Source organism: Scyliorhinus canicula, chromosome 12 (genome assembly GCF_902713615.1).
Source record: "Scyliorhinus canicula chromosome 12, sScyCan1.1, whole genome shotgun sequence".
In the NCBI taxonomy this organism is placed as follows: domain Eukaryota; kingdom Metazoa; phylum Chordata; class Chondrichthyes; order Carcharhiniformes; family Scyliorhinidae; genus Scyliorhinus; species Scyliorhinus canicula.
In genome coordinates, this window is record NC_052157.1 from 51,162,614 (window position 1) to 51,188,483 (window position 25,870).

The following is a 25,870-nucleotide window of genomic DNA, read 5'->3' on the forward strand; positions in this document are numbered from 1 at the left end:
CAGTACTCAGAACTGCATCATTATTGGGGGGGATTCTTCCGCTGCATTGCACGCCCTGCTCTGCTGGGGGAATAGTGGGAGAGCTGCTCAACAGGGTTTGTGCTGGGAGCCAAACAGAGCACAATGCTCCTGGCCCTCTGCAGCTAACGTAAACTGGTTCACCCACTTGCTGGCTGTGAAGACCACAAGATATAGGAGCAGAATTAGGCCATTCAGCCCATCAAGTCTGCTCTTCCATTCAACCATGGCTGATATGTTTCTTATCCCCATTCTCCTGCATCTCCCTTCCCCTCCTCGTAACCCCTGATCCCCTCAAGAATCAAGAACCTACCTATCTCTATCTTGAAGACACTTAGTGACTTGGCCTCCATAGCCTTCTATGGCAATGAGTTACACAGATTGATCATTCTCTGGCTGAAGAAAGTCCTCCTCATCTCACTTTTAAAAGATCATCCCTTCAGCCTGAGGCTATGCCTTCGGTTCTAGTCTCCCCAACCTGTGGAAACCATGGTGTCGACGCTCTCAGCAATAGGGCAGCACGGTAGCACAGTGGTTAGCACAGTTGCTTCACAGCTCCAGGGTCTCAGGTTCGATTCCCGGCTTGGGTCACTGTCTGTGCGGAGTTTGCACTTTCTCACTGTGTCTGCGTGGGTTTCCGCCGGGTGCTCCGGTTTCCTCCCACAGTCCAAAGATGTGCAGGTTCGGTGGATTGGCCATGCTAAATTGCCCCTTAGTGTCCAAAAAGGTTGGGTTGGGTTACAGGGATAGGGTGGAGGTGTGTAGGCTTAGGCAGGGTGCTCTTTGCAAAAAAGGGCCAGCGCAGACTCAATGGGCCGAATGGCCTCCTTCTGCACTGTAGATTCTATAATGTTCCTCAGTGACTAGGCCATGCACTGCAGTGCCTCTGCAATGTCCACATGGTCTGGGACATGATGCCGAGGCCCTCAACCATGGCCGTCACAGTCTGAATCTTGCCTTAGACACCACCACTCCAGACCAGACATTGTGCGCCAGGTTTTCCACTCGGTCGCTACTCCATCAGTCTTGGCCTCAGTGCCACGCATTTCTAGCACTATTTCATGTGCCTGCAGACTTTTAGGCTCCTCCAACAACCCTGCAATTGCTGGAATGTCACTGAAACCCCCTTCTGAATCTCACAGCTGTGTCCTTTCATCTGCATCAGCTCTGGGAGAACCTTGTCCAGAGGCTCGGCATCTGACTGGGACCCAGCTGATTCCTGGGATTCAGCAAACCTCCGACTGCTGACTCCCTTGGATGTTCCTGTCCCCACCTGACGTGCATCAGCAACTGTGTGGTGCTCACCAGATTGTGTCCCAGAAGCTTGTCCACTAATGTTGCCCACTGAGGTGTGTGTCTCTGAATTGGTGGAGGATGCGGGTGAAAGCTATGCTGCTTCGATGGTCGTCTCCTCAGAGCTCTCCTCCGACGTGTTCTCTTGTGTGGTGAGGCGGGGGATATGACTCTGGGTGACCCGGCCCATCAGATGGTGATCCTGCGAGACAATAAACATGGGGTCAGTGATAGGGAAGGATCATTTTGGCTGACATGACCAACTCACTCAAGACAGGTCATCTGGGTGAAGGGGCAACTCTCTGGCACAGGGAAATCTCGCTGTCAGTGTCTGCTCTCTCCTTGGGCAACCCCGTGATTTCCACGGTACATTCCTCATAGCGAGTGAGACTCAAATCTCCAGAATTCCGCTCCCCGTCTTGGCCCTTTCCCACTTATTATGGACTATCTTCTCCTGCGAGGACAAAAAAAGGGCATTGTGAGCCGCATGCTTGATGGGTCAAGTTGCTTTATAGCAGATGGCATTGCGTGGGCACCAAACCTGGACATGGCAGGGTTGTGCAAGTGGGTGCCAGGGGGTTCTGAGGAACAAGCACGAAGATCGGATGTGTGGAGGGTACGAGGCATCACCCAATGGATTGGGGGGGCAGGGTGTTTTGTATGAGGGGTGGCAGGCAGAACTGATGCCAGGAGAGAGGTGGTACTTACGCTTGCAGCTCAGTGGAGGTTGTTGGTCGTCTTCCGACATTGGATGACGGTCCTCCTGGTCATGCTGCCCGAACTGGCTGCCACTGCCTCCCAGGCAGCATTGCTGACCCTGTTGCTGGTCCTCTGACCCCCTCAAGAGAACAGGGTCCCCGCCATTCTTCCCGCGTCAAGAAGCATTCCCATCGCATGGAGCAGGTCTAGTACAGCCATGCTTGTTTGTTGACTAGGAATGAGTGGTGAGGGAGCGCTTAAAAGCAGCTCCTCCTTTTTAGCAGTGAGCTGCTAAGGCGCGAGTAGGACAATTTACATGGCGAGGGAGCCAGTAATGGCGAGAACCTCGAGCCGTTGAATGTGGGCCGTGATCTTGCCAACGCGGTCATTGTGAAACTCCCCAAGGTGGTACTGCCAAAGGTCACGGCTTGAGGGGGACATGCCCATGAGAGGAGGTTGGAGGGGGTTGGGGGGTACAGGGCCGGAATGAAATGGCTTCCGGAAGGTTGAGGGGGTGAAGAATGGGGTACTGCAAGGGGGGGCCTGAAAGGAGGGGGTGGGAAGGCCTGAAAAGGGGGGTCCCTCAGCAAACCCATAACGGGGTGTCATCACTTGGGCGGGTGTGAGGTAATGCCCTGGGTGGGGGGTGACATTGCCCATGGGTGGGGGGATGTGGGAAACCTGCAACCTCACTTAGAGACGGGGGCACCCTTTCAAAATGGCGGCCCAATCTCTGAGGAGCCAGTCTGGCCACTGAGATCAACTCCCCGGTGATGAACATTTCTGGTGAGCGGAGCTACTGTGTGGATAAAATAGGGATATGTTCAGCTTTGGCCACGCTTTCCCCGCTAAGGCTCTCTATCTAACCCAAGTGACATTTAATAGTGTGTTTCTTGGCGCTGTGAGTGCCGGGAAATGCGTGGCTAAACATGCTCACCATGGTACTTTGTGCCCATTTAGTTAATTTGCGCCCTGAATGTGGTTAGATAGCAGTGGGTAACTTGCTGACAGAGCCGCTGGGATCTCCAGCAAAACCCACAAATACGCTTAGAAACTTTTCCATTAGATCGTGCCCCCTATCTCTCTAGCACTATACTGTCCCTCCAACCTCCTCCCTATCTCTCTCAACTCCCTTTTACCTTAACCTCCTCCCTTTCATCCTAACCTCCTCTCTATCTCTCTCATCTCCTCCCTATCGTTCTAACCTCCTCCCAATTACCTCTAACCCCTTTCCGATATATCTAGCACCATCTCTCCCTCTAACCTCCGCCATATCTCTCTCACCTCTCCCCTTTCACCCTAACCTTCCTTTCATCCTAACCTCCCCCCTTTCATCCTAACCTCCTCTCTGTCCCTCTCACCTTCTCCCTATCAGTCTAACCTCTTCCCATTCACTCTAAACCCCTCCCTATATATTTAGCACCACCTCAATACCTCTAAGTTTCCCCCTATCTCTCTCATCTCTTCTCTGTCTCTCCCACCTCTTCCCTTTCACCCTAACCTCCACCCTATAACTCTACCCCCCTCCCTATCTCTCTGGCACCATCTCTATCCCTCTAAACTCCTCCCTATCTCTCTCACCTCCTCCCTTTCACTATAACCTCCTTCCCATCCCTCTCATTTCCTTTCTATCCTCTAACAACTTCCCTATCTAACACTCTCCCTACTTCCGTAACCTCTTTCTATCACTCTTATCTCCTCCCTATCACTCTTATCTCCTCCCTATCACTCTTATCTCCTCCCTATCACTCTTATGTCCCCCCATTACTCTAACCTTCTCCCTATCTCTCTCACCGCCTCTCTATCTCTTTATCTCTTGAACCTCCTGCAATCTGTACAACTTGACACGAAGATGGCCAGGTGGTTAATAGTGAGGAAGAAGGTCTTAGATTACAGGGGGATATTGACAGACAGGACAGATGGGTCGATCAGTGGCAGATGGGATTTAACCCTAAAAAGTGCGAGGTGATGCACTTTGGAAGGAGTAACCTGACAAGGGAGTACTCAGGAATGGCAGGACACTAGGAAGCTCAGAGGAACAGATGGGTCTTAGGGTGGTTGTCCACAGATCCCTGAAGGCAGCAGAACAGGTTAATAGGGCAGTTCCGAAGGTTTATGGGACACTTGCCTTTATCAGTCGTGGCAGAGATTATAAGAGCAGGGAGGCTCTTTCAACCCTTGGGGTCTGCTCCTTTTGGTGTTCTCCTTTATTGCTTCCCAGCAGTGTGTCAGGGACTCAAAGCGAGGTTTCACGGTTCTCCAACCTTTGATTTGATTTGATTTATTGTCACATGTACCGAAGTACAGTAAAAAGTATTTTTCTGGGGCCGAGGAACGTACACAGTACGTACATAGTAGACACAAGAGAGAACAATGACAAACGTGATTGGTTACAGTGTGGAACAAGGGGCCAAACAAAGCAAATACATGAGCAAGAGCAGCACAGGGCACCGTGAATAGTGTTCTTACAGGGAACAGATCAGTCCGAGGGGGGAGTCATTAAGGGGTCTTGTAGCTGTGGGGAAGAAGCTGTTCCTATGTCTGGATGTGCGAGTCTTCAGACTTCTGTACCTTCTGCCTGATGGAAGGATCTGGAAGAAGGCAATGCCTGGGTAGGAGGGGTCTCTGATAATGCTGTCTGCCTTCCTGAGGCAGCGGGAGGTGTAGACAGAGTCAATGTGGGGGTGGCAAGCTTGTGAGATGTGTCGTGCTGAGTTCAACACAGTCTGCAGTTTCTTGCAATCTTGGGCCGAGCAGTTGCCATACCAGGCTGTGATGCAGCCAGATAGGATGCTCTCTATCACACATCTGTAAAAGTTTGTGAGAGTTGATGCAGACATGCCAAATTTCTTTAGCTTCTATAGGAAGTAGAGACGTTGTTGGCCTTTCTTGACCGTTGCATCAACGTGAGTGGACCAGGACAGACTGTTGGTGATGGTGACCCCCAGGAATTTAAAGCTATCGACCATCTTCATTCTGTGCACTAGCCATTTAAATATTATGGCTACAAGAGCAGGTCAGAGGCTAGAAATCCTGCAGCAGGTAACTCACCCCGTGACTCCCCAAGGCATGTCCACCACCTACAAGGCACAAATCAGGAGTATGAAGGAATACTCTCCACTTGCCTGGATGAGCGCAGCTCCAACAACACTTAAGAAGCTCAGCATCACCCAGGACAAAGCAGCCTGCTTGATTCGCACCCTATCTGCATACATTCACTCCCTCCATCTCCAATGTACATCTACAAGATGCACTTCAGGAACTCACCAAGCCTCCGAAGACAATCCCTTCCAAACCCGTGACAACTACCTGAAGGACAAGAGCAGCAGATACCTGGGAAAACCACCACCCTCCAAGTCAAAATCCTGGTTTTCCCTCTGTAACAGCATTGAGGATGTACCAATGAAGCCCTTATCCCATGAATGAATTTTACAGAAACACTATCCGGCCCTTGTAAGACTTTGTAAACCTCCAGCTGAAGTAACAAATCTTACTTGACAGCAGATCAAATGTACAAACTTTCAAAGATGTTTGACAAGGAGCTCAGTAGCAGGAATAATCTGAATTACAGAAACTAAAGACGTCTTTGAACAATAAAGATTAAAAACAAACAGGTTACAAAAAAAATTAACCCTAAAGGAATGGATAAAAAAATTGAACAATTCTGTGACAGTATCAATTGCTGTTGATGAATAGAGAGTAAATGAGAATGGCATAAATTTAACAACCACTCTGACAAATAAATCCACGCTTTATTGTTTTTAAGGTTGACATGTTTTCATATGGAATGGTCCTGTATGAGTTGCTGTCTGGGCAACGGCCAGTCCTTGGGCAACACCAGGCACAGATTGCTAAAAAGCTGGCCAAAGGCGTGCGACCTTCACTGGGAACCCTGGAGCAGGTGCAGTTCCATAGAATGCACAATCTGATGACAGAGTGCTGGGACACAAAGCCTGAAAAGGTAAAGAACAGAGCAGTAAGGTGAAAGGTCAACAACTGACATTCATTTTTTTTTTGTTTATATTTTTTATTCTCCTTTTTTCACATTTTCTCCCTAATTTACACCTACCAACAATAAACAATAATCAGTAACAAATATGTCAATCCCCATATCAATAACAATGATCCCATCCTCCCACCAAGCCCCAAACATTAGCCCGCATGTTCACACAAATAAATGACAAAAAGGAATTGGGGATCACCCATAGTCGCCGTTAACACACACAGCCCCCCTCCCCCCAACCCTCCCACCCACACGCCCCAACTAATGTTCGATGTTATCCAGTTCTTGAAAGTGCATAATGAATAATGCCCATGAATTGTAGAACCCCTCCATTCTTCCCCTCAGTTCAAACTTAACCTTCTCAAGAATCAAGAATTTCAACAGGTCCCCCCGCCACGCCAGGGCACAGGGTGGAGAGATTGCTCTCCAACCCATCAGGATCCGCCTTCGGGCGATCAACGAGGCAAAGACTACAACATCTGCCTCCGCACCTGTTTCCAACCCCGGCTGGTCTGACACCCCGAATATGGCCTCCCGAGGGCCCGGGTCCAGTTTCACGTGCACCACTTTAGAAATTACCCTAAAAACCTCCTTCCAATAATCTTCCAGCTTTGGACAGGACCAAAACATATGAACGTGATTAGCGCCCCCCCCCCCCCCCCCCCCCCCCGCCCCCCCCAACCACCGCAACGTTCACACACATCTTCTGCTCCTTCAAAGAATCGGCTCATCCTCGCCCTCGTGAGGTGTGCTCTGTATACCACCTTCAGCTGTATCAGCCCCAACCTCGCGCATGAGGTGGAGGCATTCACTCTCCACAGCACCTCACACCATAACCCCTCCTCCATAACCTATCCCAACTCTTCCTTCCACTTTGCTTTGATCCCTTCCAGTGGCACCTTATCCTTTTCCAACATAGCTCCGTACACCGCTGACACTGTCACCTTCTCCAGTTTCCTTCCTTGCTGTCAGCACCTCCTCCAGCAACGTGGAAGCTGGTTCCTTCGGGAAGTTCTGTATCTCCTTCCTGGCAAAATCTCGAACCTGCATGTGTCGAAACATTTCTCCTGCTCCAGCCCATACTTCGCTTCCAACTCCTTCAATCCTGCAAACCGACCCCTAAGAAACAAATCTTTTAGTGTCTTAATCCCTTCTCCTCCCATTTCTGAAAATTTCCATCCCACCTCCCTGGCTCAAATCTGTGGTTCCCCCGAATCGGCATTTCCCTTGACCCCAGCCCCAACCAAATGTGTTGCTGAAACTGCCTCCAAATTCTCAATGAAGCTATTCATACCGGACTCCCTGAGTATTTCCCCGGAGCTATCGGGAGCCGCTGTTGCTAGTGCTTTTAGTCCCGACCTCCTGCACAGACTCTCCTCCATTCTGACCCACTGGGAATCAACCCCTCTGATCCAGCTCCGCACCTTCTTCACATTCGCCACCCAGCAGTAATACATCAGGTTTGGAAGACCCAAACCCTGCCTGCCTTCCCCTCTGTCGCAGCACCTTTCTAACTCTGGCCACCTTCCCTCCCCATATAAACGAGGTAATCCTTCCCTCAATCTCTCTGAAAAAAGTCTTTGGCAGGAAAATCAGTAGGCATTGAAAAATAAACAAACGTCGCAGCAACACGTTCATTTTAACCGCCTGTACCCGACCCGCCAGTGACAGAGGGAGACCATCCCACCTTGCCACATCAGCTTTCATCCTCCCCACCAAACTAGAAATGTTGTACCTGTGGAGCCCCCCCCCCCACCGCCCCAACTCCCGGGCAACCTGCACCCCCAGGTACCTAAAGTGAGTCCCTGCCCTACGGAATGGCAGCCCCCCCCAACCCCTTCCCCCACCCCCGGCCGAGACACCACAAAATACTCACTCTTGTCTAGATTTACTTTTTCCCCGAGAAAGACCCAAACACTCGAAGCAGCTCCAATATTCCCCCTATCGACACACTTGGTTCTGACACATATAACAGCAAGTCATTGGCATATAAGGACACCCTATGCTCTATTTCCCCCACACTATTCCTTTCCATACCCCCGAACTTCTTAATGCGATGGCCTACGGCTCAATTGCGAGTGCAAACGGCAGGGGGGACATAGGACATCCCTGCATAGTCCCACAGTGGAGAGAAAAGTATCTCGAGCTGATGTTGTTTGTGCGGACACTCGCCCTCGGCTCCTTATATAATAGCTTCACCCAGTTCACAAATCTTGGTCTAATCCCAAACCGCTCCAGAACCCCCATTCTACCCGGTCAAACACCTTCTCAGCGTCCAATGCCACAACCACCTCTGTTTCCTTCCCCTCTGCCGGTGCCATAACCACGTTCAATACCCTTCTAACATTTGAAACGGGCTGCCTCCCTCTCACGAACCCCGCCTGATCCTCACCTATCACCTTCAGGAGGCACTCCTCCAGCCTACCCGCCAGTACCTTTGCCAATACCTTTGCGTCCACGGTCAGAAGTGATATGGGCCTATACGACCCACACTCCGTCTGATCCTTACCTTTTTTTAGCAACAGTGAAATCGATGCCTGCCCCAAGGTTTGTGGCAGTACCCCCTTCCCTATCGCCTCTTCAAACATCACCACCATCAGGAGTGCCAGCTTATCCTTGAATTTTTTATAATATTCCACCAGAAACCCATCCGGCCCTGCCACCTTCCTCAACTGCATCCTCCCAATCGCATCCTTTATCTCCTGCTCCACTATTGCTCCTTCTAATGTAGCCCTGTCCCCCTCCCCTAGCCTCGGGTACTCCAACCCATCTAGAAATTCCTGCATCTTCCGGTCTCCCCCAGGTGGCTCTGACCTGTACAACATCTCATAAAATCCTCAAAAACCTTGTTTATCAGATTCGGAGCCACCACCAACTTCCCTGCCTATCCCTCACCTGAACAATTTCCCTTACCGCTGCCTCCCTCCGGAGCTGACCTGCTAACATACCTTATCTCCATGTTCATAAACTGCACCCCTTGCTCCTCTCAGTTGGCGCACCGCCTCACAACTGACATTCATAATGTGGCAAAAACATTCCAAAGCACTTTACAGGGTAGAGAGTGTGACATTACCAGAAATGTAAGAACTGCCAGGGTTAATGAAATGTCTAAATCAACCACTAGAGGGAGCTAGATGTACAAGTATATAAGACATGGGTGAGCGGTTGAGGAGAAAGCTCGAGAACAGACTGAAGGAAAGATAGTGTGCGTGAGAGCAGATCATAGTTAATATAGTAGTGTAGAGATTAGGAGTAGATGAGTGTTGATTATATGTTTATTATCAACTATTATCTAGGAGTAAGTGTTGAATCCAAATTAGTAGTGTTAATAAATGTATTGCGTTGTTCAATTTAAAGCTATTTGTGGTCTTTGTGAACAATACGCCAACCATCCTAAAATTAGCAACACTAAGAACACCACAGCAAGAAAAGACGCAGCGATAAGTAAGGGACCACGTTCGTTCTTATTCTGCAGTTAGAAAGTTCAGGTCCTTTAAATCTGATGCAGCAACCACGTTGGCTCTAGATCTGCCATTCAAATGGTCGTGCTTGTAGAAGCTCATACTTTCTTTATGTTCCTTACTAGTTCACTCTCATTCTAATTTCTTCCCTCTTTTTTTTTAGTCATCCCTTGCTCCTTTCTAAAGTAAAATCTTCTTGCCTACCACTAATCTTCACAGCATTATACACCTTTCCATTCAATTTGAGACCATCCTTAACTTCCTCCATTAGTCTTTCCTTTTTGTTGTGTCTTTCTCAATGGAATGTATCTTTGTTGAGGGTTATGGAATAACTCCTTAAATGTGAGCCATTGCTTCTCTACTGCCTTCCCTTTTACCCTTTAAACCTATTTCCAAATCCACTGTGGCCAATTCGGTCTTCATACCTCTGCAATTGCCTATATTCAAGTTTAAGACACTAGTTTCCGAACCAAGTTTCTCATCTTCAATGAATGTGAAATTATAACATGCCTTGACACATTTGCCGAGAGGATCCTTGAGTAATCGATCATTAATTAATCCTGCCTCATTACACCTTACCGGGTCTAAAATAGCTAGTTCCTTGGTTGGTTCTGGAACGTATTGTTCAATAAAACTGTCTCAAATACATTCTGTATACTCGTCCTGCAGGCTACCTGTGCCAATTTGGTTTGTCAAATCTATCTGAAGTATAAAATCAACCATGATTATTACAGTACCGTAACCACAAGCCCCCATTATTTCTTATTTTATACTCTGCCCTCTAGTGTAACTACTGTTAGGGGCCAATAAATTACTCCAAAAAGTACCCATTTTCCCTTTGCTGTTTCTTATCTCCAACCGAACAGATGCTACATCGTGATCTTCAAAGCCAAGATCATTTCTCATTATTAAACTGATCTCATCATTAATTACAGAGCCACCCCCTTCTTTTTTCTTTCTCCCTGTCTTTCCTAAATGCCAAAAACCTTTGAATATTCAGTTACCAGCTTTGGTCGCCTTGTAACCATGTATCTGTAATGGCTACTATAATCAGAGCCATTTATTTCTATCTTGGCGATCAATTGATACATGTTTTTATGAACACTACGAGCATTCAGATAGTCTTTAACTCTGTCTTTTCACCATTTTGCCCTATTTGCTGGTGCAGTCTAATGTTTATATGCTCTACTTTCTCGTCACACCCAGGTTATCAATCCCCATTTCACCGAGTTGCACTATTGCCTTGTCCTTACTCATTAACCTTCTAAATCTAACGTCACAAAGGGTCAGAGGTGAAGAGCATGTAGCTGAGGGATGTCAGGGAGTGAGCAGTGGAGCAGAGTGAGCCTGAACATCAGGGAGCAAGGTTTAAAAAAAAAAGCACTAGAAGTATCATTAGCGCAAGGGAGATTTTTCATCAGCCTTTAGTTTATTTCAGTCAAGTTTAGTTAAGTCTAATAAACAGTATCATGGTGGGGAGCCTCGATCCAGTGGAATGCACTTCCTATAACATGTATGGACCCCAGGGAGTTTCCCAGGTTATGGTGAAAGAGGAGGGAACTGAGACACTGGATGGGTTAAAATTTATAAACAGGAGGTATTAGAAAGGTAGGCTGTACTGAACGTTGATTTACCAAGGCCGGATCAGATGCATTTCAGGTGGCTGAGGGAGGTTGGGATAAAAATTACAAAGATCTGGCCATAATATTCCCTTCCCCCTTAGCGACAGACGTGATGTCAGAAAACTAAAGAGTTGAAAATGTTACACCCTCATTCAAAAAAACAATTAACACAGCAACCAAAGACCAGTCAGTTTAATCTCGGACGAGGAAAAATGTTCAGAAATGATAATCTGGGAGAAAAGTAACACTCTCCTGGACAAATATAGGTTAATGAATAAAAGTCAAATTTGTTAAGGACAAATTGTTTTGAACCAATTTGTTTGATGAGGTGACAGAGGGGGGATTGATGAGGGTAATGTGGCTGATGTGGTATACATAGACTTGCAAAAGGCGTTTGATAAAGAGCCACACAACGGCGTACAAAGTTGAGGCCCATGAAACGAAAAGGGAAAGTGACATCATGAATACAAAATCGGCTGAATGACAGGAACGGTTGTTTCTTTGGCCTGGAAGAAGGTAAAGCGAGAGATATCCCAGTGCTTTACCTTGATCTATATTAATGACCTAGACTTGGGTGTACGTGGCACTAATTTGCAGATGACACAAAATGTGGAAGCATTGTGAACTGTTAGAGGAGGACGTTGATGGAATGGGTGGAGAGGTGGCAGATGAAATTTGATGCAGAGAAGCGTGAAATTATTCATTTTACTCGGAAGAGCAAGAAAAGGCAATTAAAATAAAGGGTACAATTCTAAAATGGGGGCAGGAGCAGAGGGATCAGCAGTACATGTGCATGAATCACTGACAGGATAGGTTGAGAAAGTGGTTCTAAAGACATACGGGATGCTGGGCTTTGTAAGTAGAGGTATGGAGTACAAAAGCAAAGAAGTGCTGAGTGCATGATTCCTCTTGGCTTTGTCTCGAGGTTCCCAGAATCACTGATGCCAGCCTTCAGCCAATTCAATTCTCTTCAATTAAGCAATGGCTGAAGGTATTGGATACTGCAAAGGTTATGGACCCTTACAATATTCCAGCAATAATACTGCAGGCTTGTTCTCCAGAACTTGCTGCGCCCCTAGCCAAGCTGTTCCAGTACAGCTAAAACACTGGCATCTACCCGGCAAATTGTCCAAGTATGTCCTGCACACAAAAAGCAGGACAAATCCAACCCAGCCAATTACCGCCCTGTCAGTCTACTCTCCATCATCTCATCAGCAAAGTGGCGGAAGGAGTCATCAACCGTGCTACTCAGCAATAACCAGCTCACTGATGCTCAGTTTGTCCCAGGGTCACTCAGTTCCTGACCCCATTACAGCCTTGGTTCAAATATGGACAACAGAGCTGAGGTGAGGTGAGAATGACTGTCCTTGATATCAAGGCAGCATTTGACCGAGTATGGCATCAAGGAGCCCTAGCTAAACTGGAATCAATGGGAATTAGGGGGGAAGCTTCACTGGTTGAAATCATGCCTGGCACAAAGAAAGTGAGTTGTGATTGTTGGAGGTTGAGCATCTTGGGTCCAGGCCAACACTGCAGGAGTTCCTCAGGATAGTGCCCAAGGCCCAACCATCTTCAGTGGCTTCGTCAATGAACTTCCCGCCATCATAAGGTTAGAAGTGGGATGTTCGCTGATAATTGCATAATGTTCAGCACCTCACATATTGAAGCAGTCTGTGCCCAGATGCAGCAATATCTGGGCAATATTCAGGCTTGGGTTGATAAAAGGCAAGCAACATTCGCCACACAACTGTAAGGCAAAGATCTAAGCCATCTCCCTTTGACATTAAATGGCATTACCATTGCTGAATCCTCACTATCAACATTCTGATGGTAACCATTTTTCAGAACCTGAATTGGATCAGACATATAAATACTGTGGCTACCAGAGTAGGTCAGATGCTGGAGATTGAGGTAAGTAACTCGCCTCCTGACTCCTCAAAGCCTGCCCACCATCTACAAGGCACAAGTCAGGAGCGTGATGGAATACCCCCCACTTGCCAGGATGAGTGCAGCTCCAACAATGCTCAAGAAACCCAACACCATCCAGGACAAATTAACCCCTTGATTGCGCCCCCCCCCCCCCCCCCCATTCACCACCTTCAACATTCACTCCCTCCATCACTGAGGCACGGTGGCAGCAGTGTGTAACATCTACAAGATGCACTGCAGCAACTCACCAAGGCTCCTTTGACAATGCCTTCTAAATCAGTGATCTCTATTAACTAGAAGGACAAGGGCAACAGATGCATGGGAACACCAAGGTTCGCAAGGTTCCCTCGAACCTCACACCATCCTGACTTGGAAGTGTTTCGCCGTTCCTTCACTGTCGCTGGGTCAAAATTCTGAAACTCCCTCCCTAACAGCACTGTGGGTGTACCTACAAGGACTGCAGCGGTTCAAGAAGGCAGCTCGTACCACCTTCTCAGGGGTCACTAGAGATGGTCAATAAATGCTGGTCGAGCCAGCGACACCCACAGAGCGCAGGAAACATTGATGAGAATGGTCCTGGGGTTAAGGGCCTTCACTTCTGTGGATAGATTGGATTGGGAGCTCTTCTCCTAATAGGATTGGGTGCTGAAGGAAGAATTAATGAAGGTGTCCAGAATCAGGAGGGGTCTGGGCAGGATGGATAGGGAGAAACTCCTTGGTGGAAGGATTTAGAACCAGAGGCAAGATGAGGAAAAACATTGTTGCACAGCGAGGGGTTAGGATCTGGAATGCATTTCCTGTGAGTGTGGTGGAGACAGATTCAGTCATGAGTTTTGAAAGAGAATTAGCAGAATAGAGAAAGGTTTCAGCGTTCCAGGGGAAACTCAGAACAGCGGGAGTAGCTGAGTCGCTCTTACAGAAAGCCAGCATGGAGAGGAGGAACCAAATGGTCTCCTATGCTGTAACATCTCTATGATTCTATATGATTAGGAACTGGCCTGTAAGGGCGAAAGAGCAGGAGTGAGAGAGAGTGGCAGCAATATTGGAGTATGAATATATAGACAGAGGTAGGAATGCAGGAAGATGAGAGGCAGAGAGCTAAAGGCCGATAACGAAATGGAATATTTGCATCACTGAGCAACTCTGGATTTTACAACTTCCCCTGCAGGATTGAGAGGGATTCCAGCTCCCAATCCTGATCCCAGTTTCCTGGGTTCGGTCTCATATATGGTACAGGGCAGTTCCATTTTCTACAGCTACCCCACCTGATTTCAGGACAGGATATTAGGGATAGATCGATGAATTCCAAATGAGAAACGCTGACTCTCATGGTTTATGATTTTACGTTGACCAATGTCTGAGCAAAGGAAGCTGTTCCAAACTGTGTTTTTTTTGTGTGTGTGTGTGTGTTCATTGTTTAGCGGCCATCAGCAGGCTCCGCCCTCAGATGGATGCAGGATCCCAGTTTTCCGGCCTACATGTATAAGCTGCAGTGTGGCAGGCAAAGCTCATTCTGCCCTTCGCAGGGACTCGAGCAAACAGTCATTTTCTGGGATGGAGAAGGAAATGACAGGTATGGTTCTGCTAACTCGATAGAATGTATCCGGAGATTAATCAGTATATGCTTTGCGTGTGCCCATTGGTGTCCCCCACCTCCCCCGTCTAGTTTGTGTGCTTTGGTTGGTATATTTGAGGTACAGAGCAGTATGTTTGAGCACCTCAAACATCAACAGCCGGACACCGGACAGTGGTTGAAGAATCAAAGGCCGGAATTCTCCTGTCCTTGCAATTCAATTTTCCCGTCGGCAGTGCAGCCCTGCCGGTGGGTCTTCCGGCAGCGTGCGGTGGTCACAATGGACATCCTATTGGCAAGCGGCAGTAAAATCGAATCCAATTTCCAGCAAACAGCGCGCGGCCGAGAAACAAGGGGCTGGCGGAATGGAGAATCCCGCCCAAAGTGCACGTGGGTATTCAGAACCTGGGACGTTACAGTCTCAAACCCAGAGACTCATTGAAGCTCTGGGCAGGGAGTCACACTCAGAAGGAGATTGGGTCAGAGGATCAGTACTCCAGAGAGGCTCAATGGGATGATCTCATCTATGAACCTTGTTAAATGGAAGAATGGGAACTGTGGACCTTGAGTCAGCGCATAGAAAACCCAATTAATGGTGTTGGTGTGAGCGGATTGCTGATGTACTGAGAGGCTGGGATCCTCAGTGAAAGCCTCAGCTGTGCAATCCTGTTACACGCCTCTCACTTGCTCTAGCTTGTCAAAGATTAAATTAACAGTACAGCACAGAACAGGCCCTTCGGCCCTCGACGTTGTGCCGAGCAATGACCACCCCACTCAAACCCACGTATCCACCCCATACCCGCAACCCAACAACCCCACCCCCCTTAACCTTACTTTTTAGGACACTACGGGCAATTTAGCATGGCCAATCTACCTAACCCGCACATCTTTGGACTGTGGGAGGAAACCGGAGCACCCGGAGGAAACCTATGCACACACGGGGAGGACGTGCAGACTCCACACAGACAGTGACCCAGCCGGGAACCGAACCTGGGACCCTGGAGCTGTGAAGCATTTATGCTAACCACCATGCTACCGTGCTGCCCAAAGAGTGATGGGTTTTTCTCTACTTCCACTCTGTTTATGCTGCTTGGGTGCAAGGAAGAGATTCTTGAAGCCTGAGTGGAAGTGTGAAAAAACTGCAGGGGAGCTGAACAAATTGATACAGGATCTTGGTGCAGAGGGCCATGAAAGGGAATGTAATCCAAAGTAGTACAGTGAGGGGGTATTGATACTGTTCTCTGCAGCCAAGAAATCAAATCCAAACAGCTGTGTTGCATGCCTGGTGCCAGGGTTAAGAACATTTCCTTGGACCTGGAGAGGAAGTTGGAATGGGAGGGCAAGGATGCACTTGGGTGCCAACAACTTAGGTAGAATGAAGAAAGAGGTTCTGCTGAGGGAACATGTGTAGCTGGTGGCTAACTTAAAAAGCAGAACCAGAAAACCAATAACCTCTGGATTACTACATGCTTCACAAGCAATTTGGCAGAGCAGGTTGAACATCTGGCTCAAAGATTGGTGTGGGAGAAATGGGTGTCAATTCATGGAGCACCGGCACCAGTACTGGGACCAGTGTACTGGTGAATCAGATAGCTAGATCTATAGATATAACTTTAAAGTAATTGGTGAGAGGCAGGAGTTCAAGTGAGGAGAAATTTGGAATGTTAAAGAGGAAGACAATTGTGCAGGTAAGAAACCTATTGGGTACTTATTGTTAACGATAGCTTAATTCGTTTGTTAAAGATACACAGATGAAGGACATTATTTAAATAAGAACTTAGAACTCCTATAAAGAGAGCCTGCTATTGGTATACTCCGGAGTATAAAGACAGCCTGCTGAGACATTGAATTGGTAGATAGGAAGCGGAGTTGCTGCATCCTGCGATCCATCTATCAATAAAAGGATCTCTATCTAGTTTCATATTTCACAATCTGACTTGAATCCATTTAACACTTACAAGTGAATTTTCCTGACACGGGATCAACCCCCGCAATTACTGCCATGTTCTCGCCTTGCTCTATTTGGTGAGTTTGAGGAAAGTTCAGGAAACCTGGGAGCCCAAAGGAAAAGTTGAAAACCCATAACAATATCACTCTAATTGAGCGATTAACATATTGAAATCAACCCTAACCCACCGAGGTAGAATCAGTTACTCACAAGCAGCCTATTGCAATGGAGTCAAATGTGGAAATTGGCAGGTTGGAGGCAGCTTCCTGTCAATTTCACTGGTCGCAAGCAATAGCCCAAACCTCATCCACTTTGGCTCATTAAAACTCAGCCCTTTGGGTTTGGTCTCCCAGTATTTCTTATTTCCTCTTCCTACGCTGAATGACACATGAGGAAGGCAAAGCACATGCTTACATCCCGGTCCATAGTTAGTCTTTCCTGGAACGGGTCACCAGCTTGTCACCAGAGGAAGCCACTCCTCCTCAAGCATAACTGACCAGGAGCCTCTCCGATGCTGACTACCTGCCATAGGCAGGTTGAGGGGGATTTACCGGTTGATAATCAGGCTGTTTGGCCACATTCCTTGACCATCAAGTCCTGGGGTGGGAATTGAACCTGGAGTCTCTGGTTCAGAGACAGGGACACTACCCACTGTGTCACAAGACCTCCCAGTAATTAGATGGAGGATATTTCTGCTCGTCCTGCTGTCAATCTGGATATGTGATTCTCTTCATCCCACAGTATTTTCATCAAACTTACATGGTATATTTCTTCTCATACTGTAGGAATTACAGTGTTGTGAATATAGACAAAGGACTGATTGAAGTGGATCACATCAACTGCCCTGGGATTAGATTGTGTTGTCAGTTGAAACTCCAAAGTGCGTTGTGGACAGCAACAGAGGTAAGTGATGGACTAGAACTCGGGCAAAGATAGAAACATTCTTGCTCATTTACACCGTATCCATATAGGCAGATCATTTACGTTATATAGGCTTTAGCATTCCTCTATCTGCAATGTTTTTGTAATTTTGGTTTTCTGTTGGATATCTGAGAAGATAAATTAGGAACAGGATTAGACAACATGGCCTTTGAGGCTGTTCTGCCATTAACACTAATCATTAATGTCAACTCCACTTTCCTACCTGGTCCTTTGATTCCCTTAGACTCCAAACATCTACCGCTCAACGATGGAGCCTTCACAGCCCTCTGGGGTTGGAAATGTCCATGGATTCACAACTCGCTGACTGATGAAATTCTTCCTTGTCTCAGGATAAGATGATCAACATCACAGTCAGTTTTTATGTTCCCTGCAAGCTTATTCTCGTACTCTATTTTCCCCTTCTTAATCAATCCTTTGATCCTTCTTTGCTGAATTCTAAACTGTTCCCAATTCTCAGACCTGTTGATTTTCTTGGCCAATTTGTATGCTCCTTCCTTGGATCAAATACTATCTTCAATTTCCCTTGTGGGGCCATGGATTGGCCACCTTTCCCATTTTACTTTTGTGCCAGACAGCAATAAACATTTGTTGCAGTTCCCCCTTACCCTTCTTGAATGTTTACCATTGCCTATCCACTGTCATCCCTTTAAGTAACGTTCCCCAATTGGTCATAGCCAACTCAAGCCTCATATCATCATAGTTTCCTTCACGATTCAGTCTCAGAATCAACTACTTCACTCCCATGTTAAAGAAAAATTCTATCATATTATGGTTGCTCATTCCCAAGGGGTCTCGCGCAGCCAGATTGGTAATGATTCCATTCTCATTATACAGTACCCAGTCTAGGATGACTTGTTCTCTAGTTGGTTCTTCGACATGTTGGCCCAGAAAAACATCTCCTATATACTCCAGAAATTCCTCCTCTACAGTACTGCGGCTAATTTGATTTGCCTAATCAATATGCAGATTAAGATTACCCATAATTACAGATGTTCCTTTATCGCATGCATCTCTAATTTCCTGTTTAATGCAATTCCCAAAATCACTATCATTCCTCGCTATTGTGTTAATTTTGTCTTTGACTACGACTCCATTGCCTTTTCCATTTTGTCTGTCCTTCCTAAATACTGAGTACCCCTGGACATTCAGTTCCCATCCCTGATCACCCTGCAACCACGTCTCCATCATCCCGATTATATCATACCCGTTTACGTCTATTTGCACGATTAGTTCATCCGTGTTATTGCGAGTGCTCTGCGCATTAAAACACAAAGCCTTTAAGCTCGTCTTTTTAACATTACTTGTCCCGCTCCCAAAATTTTTCACTGTGGCCCTCTTTGAATCTGCCCCTTGTTTTCATTGCCTATCACTTTTATAATTCCCCTTTATGTCTTTTGTTGTTATCCTTGTTTCCTCCTCCTATGCCGTTGGTACCGATGTGTACCACAACCACTGGCTGTTCACCCTCCCCTTTAGAATGCCCTGTAACCACTCTGAGACATCCTTTTTTTTTTTTTTAAATAATTTTTATTGAAAGAGTTTTTCCATACAAACATTTACCCCTACTAATTTTTAAATTATTTACAACACAATCCCTCTAGGCAAATGTCCCTCCCTCGCCCGCCCTCTCGCGCGCACCAGTCCTCCCCCCCCCCCCCCCCCCCCCCAGGCAACCTTAACAAACAAGGCAGCCTACAGTTTCAGACATGAGCAGCGAGCAGACTTGCCCGCGTTACAGTCGTGCATGTCCCCCCACGACCCTTGCTGCCCCCCTCCCCTCCCCCCCCTCCCCTCCCCTCCCCCCTCCCTCCCTCCCCCCCTCCCCCCCCCTCCCCCCCCCCCTCCCCCCCCCCCTCCCCCCCCCTCCCCCCCCCCTCCCCCCCCCCTCCCCCCCTCCCTCCCCCCCCTCCCCCCCCCCCCGGGTTGCTGCTGCCACGACCCCGAACGTCTATCTCTGATCTAAAAAGTCAAGGAAAGGTTGCCACCGCCTGGCGAATCCCTGTACCGACCCTCTCAGGGCAAATTTGATCCTTTCTAGCTGAATATAGCTAGCCATATCGTTAATCCAAGTTTCAACGCTTGGAGGCCTCGCGTCCTTCCATTGAATTAATATCCTTCGTCGAGCCACTAGGGACGCAAAGGCCAGTATTCCGGCCTCCCTAGCCTCCTGTACCCCCGGTTCTACCCCGACCCCAAAGATCGCAAGCCCCCATCCTGGTTTGACCCTGGACCCCACCACCTTCGACACCGTCCTTGCCACCCCCTTCCAGAACCCTTCCAGCACCGGACATGCCCAGAACATATGCACATGGTTCGCTGGGCTTCCCAGACATCTGACACACCTGTCCTCACCCCCAAAGAACCGGCTCATCCTTGTCCCCATCATGTGAGCTCTATGCAGCACCTTAAATTGAATGAGGCTCAGTCTCGCACACGAGGAGGAAGAGTTGACCTTCTCCAGTGCATCCGCCCACGTCCCGTCTTCTATCTGCTCTCCCAGCTCCCCTTCCCACTTGGCTTTCAGCTCCTCCCCTGATGCTGCTTCCGCCTCCTGCATTATCTTGTAGATGTCTGATATCTTCCCCCCTCCGACCCAGACCCCCGAGAGCACCCTATCACTCGCCCCCTTACTGGGGAGCAGGGGAAACCCCTCCACCTGCCGCCTAGCAAATGCCTTCACTTGTAAATATCTGAACATGTTTCCCGGGGGGAGCTCAAACTTCTCCTCCAGCCCTCCCAGGCTCGCAAACCTCCCCTCTATAAACAGGTCCTTCAGCTGCCGTATGCCCACCCTGTACCAGCTCTGAAATCCCCCGTCGATGTTCCCCGGGATGAATCTATGGTTCCCTCTTATTGGCGCCGCCAACAGACCTCCCATTTCCCCCCTATGTCGCCTCCACTGCCCCCATATCTTGAGGGTGGCCGCCACTACCGGGCTCGTGGTGTACCTCGTGGGGGGGAGCGGCCATGGTGCCGTTACTAGGGCCCCCAGGCTTGTGTTGCCACAGGACGCCCTCTCCATTCGTTTCCAAGCTGCCCCCTCCCCTTCCATCATCCACTTGCGCACCATTGACACATTTGCCGCCCAGTAGTACCCCGAGAGATTGGGCAGTGCCAGCCCTCCACTGTCCCTACTCCGCTCCAAAAAGACCCTCCTCACCCTTGGGGTGCCATGCGCCCACACGTAGCTCATGATGCTACTCGTCACCTTTTTGAAGAAGGCCCTAGGGAGGAAGATGGGCAAGCACTGAAATAAAAACAAGAACCTTGGGAGGACCGTCATTTTGATTGACTGCACCCTCCCCGCCAGCGACAACGGTACCATGTCCCACCTCTTAAATTCCTCCTCCATCTGTTCCACCAGCCTGGAAAAGTTCAACTTGTGGAGGGTCCCCCAGTTCCTTGCCACCTGCACCCCTAAGTACCTAAAGCTCTTTCCTGCTCGCTTGAAGGGGAGTCTCCCAATACCCTCTCCCTGGTCCCCCGGGTGTATCACAAAAACCTCGCTTTTGCCCAAATTTAGTTTGTACCCCGAAAAGTCCCCAAACTCTGCTAATAGTTCCATTATCTCCGGCATTCCCCCTTCTGGGTCTGCCACGTACAGCAGTAGATCATCCGCATACAGCGATACTCGATGTTCCTCCCCTCCCCTAGTCAGTCCTCTCCACCCCCCTGAACCCCTCAGTGCCATCGCCAACGGTTCAATCGCCAGTGCGAAAAGTAGGGGGGATAGGGGACATCCCTGCCTGGTCCCTCGGTGGAGCCCGAAATACTCCGACCTCCTCCCGTTTGTCACTACACTCGCCGTCGGGGCCGAGTAGAGCAACTTCACCCACTTAATAAACCCTTCCCCAAACCCAAACCGTTCCAACGTCTCCCACAGGTACTCCCACTCCACCCTATCGAATGCCTTCTCCGCGTCCAGCGCTACCACTATCTCAGCCTCCCCCTCCACTGCCGGCATCATAATTACATTCAGCAGTCTCCGCACGTTCGTGTTGAGCTGCCGCCCCTTCACGAACCCCGTCTGGTCCTCATGGATTACCCCTGGCACACAATCCTCTATTCTAGCTGCCAGGATCTTTGCCAGCAACTTGGCATCCACGTTCAGAAGCGAGATAGGCCTGTAGGACCCGCACTGCACGGGGTCTTTATCCCGCTTCAATATCAGGGAGATCAGAGCCTGCGACATTGTCGGGGGCAGAACCCCCCCCCTCTCGCACCTCATTAAAGGCTCGTACCAGTACCGGTCCCACCAAGTCCACATTTTTCTTATAGAATTCCACCGGGAACCCATCTGGCCCCGGCGCCTTCCCCGCTTGCATCTGACCTATTCCCTTGACTAGCTCCTCTAGCCCTATTGGCGCCCCCAGCCCTTCTACCAGCCCCTCCTGGACCCTTGGGAACCTCAATTTGTTTAGGAAGTCCTCCATTCCCCCTCTCCTCGTCGGCGGCTCAGACCGATACAACTCCTTGTAAAAATCCCTGAAGACCCCGTTCACTTCTTGCCCCTTCTGCACTACCTTCCCGCCCCTCTCCTTCACTCCCCCAATCTCCCTAGCCGCATCTCGTTTGCGAAGCTGGTGTGCCAGCATCCTGCTCGCCTTTTCCCCATACTCATAGACCGCGCCCTGTGCCCTTCTCCACTGCGTCTCTGCCTTCCTGGTGGTCAGCAGGTCGAACTTGACCTGCAGGCTGCGCCGTTCTCCCAGCAGCCCCTCCTCTGGTGCCTCCGCATATCTCCTATCCACTTCCAATAGCTCCCCCACCAGCCTCTCCCTCTCCTGCCTCTCCTTTCTTTCTCTGTGCGCCCTTATGGAGATCAGCTCTCCCCTGATCACTGCCTTCAGGGCCTCCCAGACCATCCCCACCTGCACCTCACCCGTGTCATTCAAGTCCAGATAGCTCTCAATGCTCTTCCGGACCCTTTTACACACCTCGTCGTCCGCTAACAGCCCCACATCCAGCCGCCACAGCGGGCGCTGGCCCGCGCCTCCCCCATTTCCACATCCACCCAATGCGGTGCATGATCAGAGATCGCAATGGCCGAGTACTCAGCTTCCCGTACCCTCGGGATCAGCCCCCTGTTCAACACGAAGAAATCGATTCTGGAGTACACTCTATGGACGTGGGAGAAAAAGGAATACTCCCTCGCCCTCGGCCTACCAAACCTCCATGGGTCTACTCCTCCCATCTGCTCCATGTACCCCCTCAGCACTTCTGCCGCTGCCGGCCTCCTATTGGTCCTTGAGCTCGATCTGTCTAGCCCGGGGTCCAGCACTGTGTTAAAGTCCCCCCCCATGATCAAGCCCCCTGCCTCCAGTCCCGGAATGAGGCCCAATAGGCGCCTCATAAAACCCGCGTCATCCCAGTTCGGGGCATATACGTTGACCATCACCACTTTCTCCCCCTGCAGCTTACCCTTCACCATCACATACCTACCCTCCTTATCCGCCACCACCTCCTCCGCCACGAACGACACCCTCTTTCCCACCAGAATCGCCACCCCCCGGTTCTTTGCGTCCAATCCAGAGTGGAACACCTGTCCCACCCACCCCCTTCTCAGGCGAACCTGGTCCACTACCTTCAAATGGGTCTCCTGTAACATTGCTACATCAGCCTTCAGTCCCTTCAGGTGTGAGAATACCCTTGATCTCTTGACCGGCCCATTCAACCCCCTCACGTTCCAAGTGATCAGCCGGGTCGCGGGACGACCCGCCCCCTTCCCCTGCCGATTAGCCATGTCCTGTTCCCTGCTCGCCCCGGGTCGACCCTCCCCTTCTGACCCGCTCCCCATGACGATGTCCCCCTCCCCCCACCTCTCCAGTCCTCCACTTCCCGTTTCTGGTCTTTTCAGCAGCAACCCGGTGTCCCTCCCTAACCTCCCTCCCCCCCCCCCAGGCTAGGACCCCTCCTAGCCGCGATGTACCCTCCATCGTACTCCCGTAAGTCAGCTGGTTCACGCTGACCCGGCTGCTCCTGCCACACTCCGACTCCCCCCGGCTCGGGGGGGGGGGCCTCCCCCCCCTTGCCACTCCTCCCTGGCCCCGCTCCAGCGCGGGAAAGGTCGCCATTGCTAGCCACGCCCCGCACTCCTCCCCTCCCCCCTCCTCTGCCCCGCGCGCGGGAAAACAGAGGAAATCCCGCGCTTTCGCCCTGCCACACCCCACCCCACCATCTTCAGTTCCACCCCCGTCCCCGTCCATGCCTGTAAAAGAACCCCCCCTAGGAGCCCATATCCCCGATCTGCTCTCCCCCCCGTCCCACCTCCCCAACTTAACATTATAAATAACAGATAAATAACAAATAACAATGTACTTAACAGTCGCCCTCTACCAAACAGCATAAATAACCATAAATAACCATGAATAACCACAATAACAATAACTAAGGGAAGTTGGCAAAGGGGGAAAAAACATCAGAAGAAAAACCACAGCAAGAGTTCAAAATCCAAACAAAGAATTCAGCTGAAAGTACCCGAGCGGCTACGGCCGCCAAGTATCCCCTGGGTCTAATTCGAGTCCAGTTTCTCTTCCTGTACAAAGGCCCACGCCTCCTCTGGGGACTCAAAATAGTGGTGTTGGTTCCTGTAGGTGACCCACAAGCGCGCTGGCTGCAGCATTCCGAACCTGATCCGTTTTGCATGTAGCACCGCCTTCGTCCGGTTGTACCGGGCCCGCCGCTTTGCCACCTCCGCACTCCAGTCCTGGTAGACCCTCACCGTCGAATTCTCCCACTTGCTGCTCCTTTCCCTCTTGGCCCACTCCAGCACTCTCTCACGATCGCTGAGTCGCTGGAACCGCACCAGCACCGCCCTCGGGGGCTCATTTGCTCTTGGCCTCCTAGCCATGACCCTGTAGGCCTCTTCCAGCTCCAGGGGCGAAGGGACGGCCCCTGCCCCATCAGGGAGCTCAGCATTTCTGCTACATATCCCGGGAGGTCTGACCCCTCCAGGCCTTCTGCCAGGCCCAAGATCCTCAGGTTCTTCCGCCTCATTCGGGTATCCAGCTCCTCAAAACGGCTCTGCCATTTCAGGTGGAGTGCCTCGTGCACCTCTACCTTTCCCACGAGGACCGTGGCCTCCTCCTCCCTCACAGTCATCTCCTGTTGCAGCTCCCGAATCGACGCCTCTTGGGTCGCCTGGGCTCCCATCAGCCTGGTGGTCGTCGCATTCATTGACTCCAAGAGCTCCATTTTCAGCTCCGTAAAGAAGCGCAGGAGAGCGGCCTGCTGCTCCTCCGCCCATTTCCTCCATTCCTCGGGTGCGCCACCGGCCGCCATTTTGGTCTTCTTCCCCCGCTTTTTTTTGGGAGCTGCTGTTGCTTTCTTTACCACCCCACTCCGGGTACCGACCATAAAGTTGGTCTGGTTCTCTTCAGGGAGCCTTCCCCCACCGGGATCTGTCCTTACAGCGCCGTTGGGGCCCTCCAATCAGCCCGAAAACACCTTTGTAGCAGGAGCAGCCAAACGTGCGACTTAGCTGGTCATAGCCGCAACCGGAAGTCCTCTGAGACATCCTTAAAGCCAATCTACAATTGATGGGAGTGACCCCCTATCTAACAGCCTCCCATGATCTAACCGCCTCCCCATCATGTGGTCAAGCGGGTGCCATTAGTACACTTTTTTATTAAAAACGTGAAGCTGGCGGAATGGCTGCTGTGGGGATCTGCGGAAGGAGGGCAGTCTCGGTCGGGGCTAGATGGGGGGGGGGGGGGGGGGGAGTGTGGGCAGGCCGCCACCTGTGGAGGCGTTCGCACCTGGACTGGGGGGAGGGGGGTGGGTGTCTCAGCACCCGTGGGTTGGCCTTGCCAGCCACTGCCTATCAGGACACCCGGGCTGTCATCGAGCGGTGCATCGGCTGCAAAAAATGCAGGTTCCAATGCCTTGACCACTCTGGCAGTGCATTGCAGTACAACCCCCAGAGGGTTGCCCATTGGTGGTGGTCTGCTGTGCCCTCCACAACCTGGCACTGCAACGGGTCGACGTGCAAGAGGTGGAGGAAGAGAAACATTCGGAGGAGGCGCCGGACCAGGAGGGGCTGGAGGACTAGCCTGGGGAGGACCTGCAGGACCAGCCAGAGGACAGGCAGCAGCGGCAAGGGCCCAGCAAGCCCGGAATGCCATGAAGGCCCTCATCCTCGCCAGCTTCACATGGGACGTGCCGTCATCCATCATACCCTCCCCATCCCCTTTCCATTCCTTCCCCCACCCAACACCCTGTTCCACCCTCCCAGGGCCTGTGTAACATTACTCTAGGGCGCTGTCAACAGGTCACTATTGATGGCAGGAGGTGATGATAACCTTGTGTGAGCTGAGCACTGGGGCTCCACAATGTATGTCACAGGCTGACTCCTGCTGAATCTAGGTGTGTCCCGAAGATGCA

The 25,870-nt window shown here is 50.2% G+C and overlaps 1 protein-coding gene across 1 annotated transcript in view; it reads left to right on the plus strand.

Moving 5' to 3' along the window:
- The window catches only part of lrrk1 (leucine-rich repeat kinase 1), a 231,468-nt gene that overhangs the window by 185,570 nt on the left and 20,028 nt on the right, over positions 1 to 25,870 (plus strand). Inside the window, exons 28-30 of the mRNA XM_038813623.1 lie at positions 5,777 to 5,971; positions 14,447 to 14,598; positions 17,332 to 17,449. Coding sequence (XP_038669551.1) covers positions 5,777 to 5,971; positions 14,447 to 14,598; positions 17,332 to 17,449 — 465 coding nt within the window. The remainder of the gene's footprint in view (positions 1 to 5,776; positions 5,972 to 14,446; positions 14,599 to 17,331; positions 17,450 to 25,870) is intronic.